This window comes from Elgaria multicarinata, chromosome 20, assembly GCF_023053635.1.
Source record: "Elgaria multicarinata webbii isolate HBS135686 ecotype San Diego chromosome 20, rElgMul1.1.pri, whole genome shotgun sequence".
NCBI classification, from domain to species: Eukaryota; Metazoa; Chordata; class Lepidosauria; order Squamata; family Anguidae; genus Elgaria; species Elgaria multicarinata.
Genome location: NC_086190.1, coordinates 18,233,815 through 18,242,914, shown reverse-complemented (window position 1 = coordinate 18,242,914; position 9,100 = coordinate 18,233,815). Strand labels below are relative to the sequence as shown.

Sequence of the window (9,100 nt, the reverse complement as noted above, 5' to 3'; positions counted from 1 at the left end):
CAACCCGCCGCGTCGGGGAAGGCTGGGAACAGATTCCTCAGTCAACGCACAGAACGTTTCCTCAGACGCCTGAACAGAACTGCCGTTGGGAGGGGCGCGTGCGTTTTCTGGGACGAGTCAATTCAGCAGCGACCCGAAGGAGATGAAAACGGGGGGCCAGGTATTTCGGGGGATCCCTTTGGGAGGAAGTAATGCGCGCGCCTCGAGTCTTGACGCGAGGAGCAGATAAGAGATGGCTTTGGCAGGCCCCCTCAACACACTGCTAAGACACACACACACCCCAAATTGTAGTTTTGAGGTGTAATCTCTGTCGCTTCAGAGGTTTTATACAACCCCTCCCTCGCTCTCCCTTCTGCCTAGACGCCGCCCCCCCCCCCCCCCAGAATCCCTTTTGCGGAAGCACCTTTCTCCCCTCTCAAAACCCACCTTTGCTATTAAGGCTTTGGCACCAAGCAGAGATAACAAGGGGGTTCCTCTCCCCACCTCCTCCTCAAGCCCCCAGTAGCCTACAGGGAGGGCACCCCAAACTCCGCAGGCCGGACGGGAGCCTCCGCAGGCCGGATTTGGCCCAGGGGCTGGAGGTTCCCCACCCCTGCCTTAACCCTTCGGTTCTCTCCCTGCTACAGCCGCCCAGCCAAAGCGTGTGCTTGCGTCCATGAACCCGTGGACCCCAATGGCTGTCCCTGGCAGCTAAACTTAGTGTAAGCTCCTCAGAGCTGCGAGGCCAACCGGGCTAAGGTAGCTGGGCTTAAAAACACCTCCCTTTGCAAGGACCAGGTTGCCACATCCCGACAGCCGTGCCACGCACCGTATGGAAACCTGAGCTCCCTCCGCCCCGCCTCCCAAGACGCCTCCAGCTCCAGACCCCCCGCCATGCGGACCGGTGCACGTTTCTCGGAAGGACGCCTAATTGCTTTTAATCAGGTTAACAAGGACACTGGAACCGGAGCCTCCACAAACCTCCCAAGGAGCAGTGAGGCAAGAAAGGGCACACCTCCGCCCCACCTCGCCTTGCCCACGCCCAAAGTTACCGCCGGCCAGGCACCCGACGTGATCACTCCGTTGTTCTTAGCACACCTTGGCAGGACGAGCCACTATGACGCTCGCAACCTGACGCCAGTGGAAAAAGGGACCCCAGAGACCCTGGTGGTTTGCCTCCTCCAGGGCCGAAATCAATCACTCACTATACAGGTTGCCAAGTTTCTGAACCTGGCCATTCTCATCAGACCACAAATGATTGCTTGAATTTTCCTCCTATGTTCTGTTCGGGGTCTAATGTTAACCCATGTCCCATCCTTGCTCTGATCTTACTCCCTTTTACCCTTGATTTTTATGTCTTAAAATGTATTGCTAATGATATGTTTTATATGCTTAGGTTACCTTATTGGCCTTTTGCTTGGAATAACTGTACCTTTCTTTTTCTGGTCTATTGACTGTCAATAAAGGATGGATTGAACATGATTGATTGATTGAAAAAAGGTTGCACCTCTCGCTCGCTTGCTCGGGGTCTCTGATTTGCCCACCCCCACCCCACCCCACCCCGTAACGCTATGACCGTTCTGGTCACACGGGCCAAGGTCAGAGTGACGCCCTTTCCTGGCCAGGTTTTGTAGGGCGGGCTGGGAGGCGGAAAGAGAAACACCCCTGCAGCCCAGAAAGGTCAACGTGACCCAACCCAAGGTAAACACGGCCGAAGCATTTTGCAAAGCTCAGCGGTTGGAACGAACACGCTACGGCCGACAGGCGAAGCGCTGGGCCCTGTCATCGCCTGATGCCTCATCACATCGGCCGCTTCGCCACGCCCGGGGCTCGCCCATCGCTGCTGGCAGTGGGAAACCCGGCCGACGCATGCGGCCGGCACATCGCGATGTGACGGACCCTGCAGGGGGTGTTTACACTGGCAAGCGCTTCCCCGAGGAATGAGCAAGGAAGCTGGAGCAACGGCAGCGTCCCCCACCCCAGAAAGGATTCCTGTAGGTGAAGCCCTCACGCGTAGCAGTGTTCTGAAGCGAGCCTTCCTCTTCCTCCCCCCTTGAGGGAAAAAGCAGGGCAGGCAAACGGGGGGGGGGGGCAACTCTACACTCTTGCATTTCATTTGGCTCCAGACTCTGCCCACGTGTGGGACTTGGAGGGGAGGAAAGGCTGCTGGGAAAAAACCCCTGAGCAGGAGCCACAACGGAGCGCTCTGATGCCCGTCACGTGCCTGAGCTTCGTGCCACAACAGCTCCCCGGGGCACTCCGGTTTGAGCAAAAGCGGGAGAGCGCCTTTGCGCGCCGAGACGCCTCTCTGGCCCCGAGACGTCGGTTCTCGAGCCTCCCGGGACGGGGAGAGACGGCGAACGATGGGGCCGTCCTCAGGAACTGGCTCACACACCGGCCAAACTCGTTTCGGGCCAGTTTGTATTTAACTTATTTATTGACTGGTAAAATGGTCACACACACAGAAGCAGTAAAAGTGACTGGGGCCGGCTTGCGTTTCCCGGAGTCCTCGCGCGCTCCTTCCGTGGCTCAGAGCACGCAAGGCAGAATGTTGAGAAGCAAAGAGGGGGAAGTGGGGGGGAGGACAAGCCAAAATCCAACATCACTCCAAGATCAGGGCTGAGGATAAGGTGGGGGAACGTGAAGAGGAGGAAAGGGGGGAACCGGAGATAAAGTAAATGCAGCACTCCTTGGGGACAGGATACAGGGGGACGACCGGAGGCAAGCTCGCCGTGGTCTCTTCACATTGCCGCTCCGAACAGGGTGGCTCAGGGGATGGAGTTGAGGAGGTCCTTGAGGAAGCCGTCGGGGTCGCTGATGTCGGACAACAGCCCTGAAATCGGAACGGGGAAGGTCTCAGTGGGGCGGCTCGTTCCAGAAAGCCTCTTCCTTCATCGAAAACCCAGGCAGGCAGGCAGGCAAAGAGGCCGAAGCAGCCCAGAGAGGGAAGAGTCGGAAGCCTTCAGTTCAGTGGCTTTAGCACCCCCCGCAAAAAACACCCCCCAAGGGATCATGGACAAATGCCAGACCCAAGAGAGGACCAGGGGACCAATGCCTGCCTAACCTCCTCCCCACCACAAACCAGGCCCTGCTGTCCAAGCCTCTGTGGTCCACAAGCAGAGAAGCCACATGGTGAATGTAGGAAGCCGCCTTCTCTAGGGCCAAAGCACAGTCTGTGGTGGGGGTGGGGGCAAAATCTGGTCCTCCTAGGGTCCCAAATGGGTCCCCCAGATGGCTGCACAACCGCTCCCTGCCCCCCCTCTCCCTCCCGCCGCCCCGGCTTTTGTGTGGCTTTTGTCCCGCCCGTTCTCAAAGGCCGAAATGCTTCTCTCAAGGCTTGGTTCTGAGCAGGAAAACCTTGAAGCGAAAACACCCTGGTGTTTTTGACCCCGCCCCTTTTTACCTTTGGCCCCTCCCATCACCACCACCACCGGAACACAGCCCCCGAGATCACACCTGGGACCCTCTGCCTGCGGGATGCCAATTTATGCCTCCCCCTCTTTTCACTAGAGAGCTGGCTCGAGGAAGCGAGCCAAGCTGCATGACATTTCAGATGTAGCCCGGGAGAGGAAAGTCGAGGTGGCGGCGGAATGTCACATCGCCCCTTTCCTCCGGCCACGTTCGCCGGAGCTGCAACCCACGTCTGCTCCTGCTCCTCACCCTAATGAGCTGCGTGTCGCACGCACAAATACTCCCCCCCACACACACACACACGCCACCCCCGTTCCGTGGAGCAACGTCGGCACTCACCAGCCACGTCCAGAAATTCCGAGAAGGTCTCCACAGGCATGAACTCCTCCTGGAAGGTCTTCAGAGCCTTGTCGGCCGCCTCGTGGATGGGCATGTCGTTGTGGCGGATGTATTCTGCCAGGGAGTAGGACCAGCCCCCCTCTGTGTTGCTGGCAGGCACCTTCTGGAGAGGAAGGAGGAGGAAAGAAGTCTGAGCTCCAGTGGGGACACCAACATCCAAACGTGGCATCGGCGACAAAAGCTCCATGGGAAGCCGCCCTTCCCTTCCAACAGGAGTCACCGGGTCGGGTGCGGAGGTGGGAATAAGGGTGCCGGGCAGGACGGAGCCTTGTTCGTAGCGCTGGGCCCTTCTGGGACTGCTAGGGCAGAGGTGGCCTTCCTGTCCTGCTGATGGAGACCCCCAGCCCCCCGGGATGCTGAGCTAGAAAGACCCAGGCTGAGATCCGGCAGGCGGTCGTTTTGGGGGCCTTATTCGGGAGAGTTGAATTCCAGCCAGTGGGGCCGGGGCCTCGAACCTCAGGCCAACCTAGCCCCTCTCGATGTATTAAGGATTTAAAGAAGTGGGTGGTTTTATAGCAGATTTTTTAACCCCTCTACAAAAAGCTGAAGTTGGGCCGGGACGGGGTGGGGGGAGAGGGAAGAACAGAAGGACCCGGAACCCTGGAGTGAATTCTTTGAGTTCTGGTTCGCATGCGTTATTTTTAGATTCCTGTCCGCCTGGATGCCCCCGCCCCTCAGCGTTCCCCATTCTCGGCGCCGTCCGAGAACCAAACGGGACCCTGGGGGGAAAAATCGCCCTCAAAGCCCAGCTCCTTACTTTGAACATGTTGTAAATAAGATCCACAAGGGCCCAGAAGAGGAGGCCAGAGCGATAGGCAGAGTAGTCCTTCACTGCTTTATCCGTCAGCCTGTCCGGAGAGACATAAATGAAAAATCAACACCCCGGAGTGAGTGCTGCTGCGTTCCCCCCCCCCTTTTTAATTTTTTGCTGCCTAGAAGGCGCCTGACGAACCGCCCCGGCTGCGGCAACAGCCAGAAGACCATCAATAAAACATGTGGGGAAATGCATGCATGAGCTCAGCCGGGCAATCTCAGGAGAGAGCTGGGAACCGGCCGTGATTTTTCCCTGGCGAAGTGATTCATAACCGGGGCTGCAGCAGGCACCGTGGAAAGCGTGTCCGGAAACACGGCTTCCGGGACAGGTTTGGAAACCGTCACCTAAGGACTCTCTGTTTCTGTCTCTTCCTTTTGTTTAAATAAAGGAACCTGGCGCGCGCAAGGCAGCAGCGGTAACCCACCGGAGAACCGCACGCGTGACTGAAAAGGGCACGCCAACGCTACCCGGCTGAAGGGGGTTGATGAAGCGGCCTCCGCTTCCGCCAGGGACTCTGGGTTGCTCGCGAACCACAGCCAGTCCCTTAGGGAGTGGCTCCCCTAGGAGCCAACACGACCTCCCCAGATCTTGAGAGCAGGCATGACTCAAACGGCGGATTAACCTCGCAACGGCAGAAACCCGCCAAAGCCCTGCTGCCCCTCTGAAGATCACAAGATCACTCCGGCACAGTTCCGGAGCATCAGAAGTGCCCGCGGCGGCGTGCGAGATGTCGAACGAAGGCGTGGAAAACAGCTCTTTGAAAGGGTCTTCCCCCCTTCCTAACCCACCCTGCAAAAGTGCGAAAGCCGAGCGCTGGGGCTGACACACCTTCTACGCACGACTCCTGTCGCCAGGACTGCCAGTGGGTGCGGAGAAAAATGGGAAGCTGGGAGCCGTTGCAACATTGGGGAGCAAAACTGCTCAACCCAGACCTGGGAGGAGGGTTTCTCTCGGGTCAGTGGTGCAGCTGCGGGCGTGGGCCAAATCCCCCCCACCCCCCGCAAAACAGGTAGAGCCCTGGGCCCAGCCAATCCAGAGGCATCATACAACTGGCCAATCGTAGGGGCTGATATCGCACACTCCTATCCCCTTCTGTGCCAGAAGAGGGCGCCGCCGTCTAGGCGCACGCGGGCTTCCAGGCAGGTGGGAGGCGCCTCTCCCAAGCTCCGCCCTTCCTCGAGACGCCAAAGCAGCCTTGCAGGTGGCTCCCAGCTACTTGCAAGGCTCTCAAATGTAGGAGCAGCCGCTCCAGGATTCTGTTTTAAACATCTCCTTTCCACTCGGGTTTTTTTTTTAGCTTTGTCTTGCCGTGTTATCGGCTGTTTCTATTGTCGCCCCGCGTGCTGCATAAAGGGATTTGTTACTTTAGCTCCGTTTGATCTCACTCGGCTGTATTTTAACTCTGCGACGCAAGGCGGTTGATTGCGGATCATGAGCTAAACTCTGCGGTTTGGGAGGCGTTTAGCAGGATACGCCGAACTCCTCAGAAGAGAAATGGGAGTGAGAGAGGCTTAGCTGTGGGAATTTACTCCTCCGTTGCCTAGCCGTGAACGCGCACGCTCCCCTTCGATCCCAAGACTGAACGTCAGTGGCAAAGGCTGCGTAGCCCGAGTTTGGGAATTGACGCCCAACAACATCTGGAGCCCACTGAGTCTAAGGGTCCCAATCCAACTTGCCAGCCCTCAGTCTAGAGCAGTGGTTCTCAACCTTCCTAATGCCGCAACCCTTTAATACAGTTCCTCATGTTGTGGTGACCGCCAACCATAAAATTATTTCCGTTGCTACTTCATAACTGTAATTTTGCTACTGTTATGAATCGTAATGTAAATATCTGGTTCCTAAGACCATCGGAAATATGTGTTTTCCGATGGTCTTAGGCGACCCCTGTGAAAGGGTCGTTCGACCCCCAAAGGGGTCGCGACCCACAGGTTGAGAACCGCTGGTCTAGAGGAAGGCATGTAACCCAATTGGCGGGGTGGGGCGGAAAGAATCGTCGTCTGGGCTGGGGACGGAGAACCGGCGGCGCCCCCTCCCAGCCCCGAAACGGAGAAGAGGGCGAAGCGCCCCCGCATCACCTGCTCGCTCCCCCCGGCGACACCCCCCGCGCGTGGGCGATGACCAGCAGCCGTTTCAGGATGTCGACGCGCATGGCTTTCCACCGCTCCGGGGGCAAGACGTGAAGCGCCAGCACGGTGAAGTAGTGGGGCCCGTCCACCTCGAAGGCACTCTCCACCCACTTCTCCTTCGGGTGCTCCAGGAAGCCCTGGAGGTTCTTTTCCTCCCGGGAGGTGGCCCGCGTCCTAGGAGGCAAGCGAGAGGCCTTACGGAGGGGCCCTCACACCGGAAGGGCAGAAACGGCGGCCCGAGGGCCAGGCCGGAGCCTCAGACCGCCCACTGGGCCCCTGGGGAAGGCCACCCCGGAGGGAGAGTCGAAGGCTACTGACGTGTTGAGGACGTAAAGCACCGTGTGGATGATGTAGGGGATGAGGTGGACGTTGCTCTCCCGCCCGCCGCCGCCCGTGTCCACGCTGAACGACTGCTCCATGGCGAAGCGGAGGAAGAGCAGCTTGGTGTCGTGGACGTTGAGCTGGTACGTGGGCTCCCGCTGTCCCGTGCACTCCTGAAGGTAGGTGTTGTGCCTGCGGGGGGGGGGGGGGAAAACACCCGCGGATCAGGGCGGCCGACCTCCCAGCCGGGCCGAGACAGGCGCAGGACGCCAAGCGGCGCAAGGGGGGAGAGCTTGGGCTCATTTCAAAACGACCCGCCGTGCGTTCCACGGAAGCGCCGGACCCAGGGAGGGAGAGAAAGGCTTGGAAGACAGAAGTGATGGCCACTGAGCGGGAGCGGGAGACTGAGGCTGAGGGCCTCCCTTCCTCCCTCCCTCCCTCCCCAACACCCCCAGATATAAAGCAGGCCAACGGGCGACCGCCGAGACTTACCTGGCTAAGCAGGTGGCGAAAGCCGATTCCGGCACGTGCGGCCCCCAAACGGGCAAGAGGCCGTTGCACTTGGTGTTGGCGTTCTGCAGGGCCGCGCTCTCCCATTCCTCGCGCCCGCGTGCCAACCTGCGAGGGGGGGGTAAAGCAACGCTACGCCCATCAAGAAAACGTCCCCCCACCCCCAAATGTCTTTCCTTCCCACGGCGGCCCTCCAAATCCAGTTTCGGGGCGCAGGTTGAATAGCAACCACGAAGGCCCCAAACCAGAGGCCACTCCGAAGCATCCGTGCTCAGCTCGTCAATGAAGCTGTAACTCGTTCCGGCAAGGGGGGCCACTTCCCCGGCTAAACAAGGCCCTGCCGTACCATGCGGCTCCCAACCCGTGGAAGACGCCCCAGCCGCAGACCCGCCCGTCAGGCCTTACCTGACCGCTGCCAGGTGACAGTCGTAGTGGACGATGTTGAAGTGGGAGACGGTGCTGTAACCTTGCTGTTTCCGGGGCTTGTTCTCAAACTCCTCCAAGGCGACACGCTTGGTGAAGGTGTAGATGCCCAGGACTTTGGTTGGCTGCAGCAGGAAACAGAAGCTACGCTAGAACAAGGCCAGGGGGGACGGACCTTGGATACAAGGTCTGGTTGGACAGCAGCGGCTGCGGCTCTTGGCCTCAAAAGCCACCTTTCTCAAACGAACAAAAAAGGCTCAAGTGTCTTACAACAGAACTTGAGGGGAGACATGATAGCACTCTTCAAAGACTTGAAACGTTGTCACACAGAGGAGAGCCAGGATCTTTTCTTGATCCTCCCAGAGTGCAGGACACGGAATAACGGGCTCAAGTTAAAGGAAGCCAGATTCCGGCTGGACATCAGGAAAAACTTCCTGACTGTTAGAGCAGTACGACAATGGAACCAGTTACCTAGGGAGGCCACACTAGAGGCCTTCAAGAGGCAGCTGGACAACCACCTGTCGGGGATGCTTTAGGGTGGATTCCTGCATTGATGAGGGGGTTGGACTCGATGGCCTTGTAGGCCCCTTCCAACTCTGCTATTCTATGATTCTATGATTCAGGAAAAGCTTCCTGACTGTTAGAGCAGTGCAACAATGGAATCAGTTACCTAGGGAGGTTGTGGGCGCTCCCACACTCGAGGCCTTCAAGAGGCAGCTGGACAACCCTCTGTCAGGGATGTAGGCCCCTTCCAACTCTGCTATTCTATGATTCTATGATTCTATGAAACGTATGAAATTTAAAACGGTTACACCCCCGCCGCACAGACCAACTAAAACATCGACCGTTAGAGAGCTGTCAAAACGTCTGGGAGTGGAAGAAATTCTTAACCTGGCACCTAAAGGATGACAATGCTGACGCCAGGCGGGCCTCACTGGGGAGAGCATTTCACAATCGTGGGGGGGGGGGGGCGCCACAGAGAAGGCCTTCCTCTCCCTTGTTGCCACCTTCTGAGCCTCCCTCGGAAGAGGGCCTCGGATGTCCATCGCAGGGTACGGCCGCTTCGTGCATCTCTCAGCTTCCCCATCGCTTCGAACGCCAGCCAAAGCACGCCGTA

At 58.4% G+C, this 9,100-nt stretch overlaps 1 protein-coding gene across 1 annotated transcript in view; it reads right to left on the bottom strand.

Moving 5' to 3' along the window:
- Window positions 1–2,397: 2,397 nt before the first annotated feature.
- The window catches only part of UBR4 (ubiquitin protein ligase E3 component n-recognin 4), a 120,606-nt gene continuing 113,903 nt past the window's right edge, over window positions 2,398–9,100 (bottom strand). Inside the window, exons 101-107 of the mRNA XM_063145474.1 lie at window positions 7,966–8,108; window positions 7,543–7,668; window positions 7,048–7,242; window positions 6,679–6,903; window positions 4,547–4,637; window positions 3,730–3,892; window positions 2,398–2,812 (exon numbers count right to left, since the gene is read on the bottom strand). Of these exons, the coding sequence (XP_063001544.1) occupies window positions 2,748–2,812; window positions 3,730–3,892; window positions 4,547–4,637; window positions 6,679–6,903; window positions 7,048–7,242; window positions 7,543–7,668; window positions 7,966–8,108 (1,008 nt within the window). The 3' untranslated portion in view covers window positions 2,398–2,747. The remainder of the gene's footprint in view (window positions 2,813–3,729; window positions 3,893–4,546; window positions 4,638–6,678; window positions 6,904–7,047; window positions 7,243–7,542; window positions 7,669–7,965; window positions 8,109–9,100) is intronic.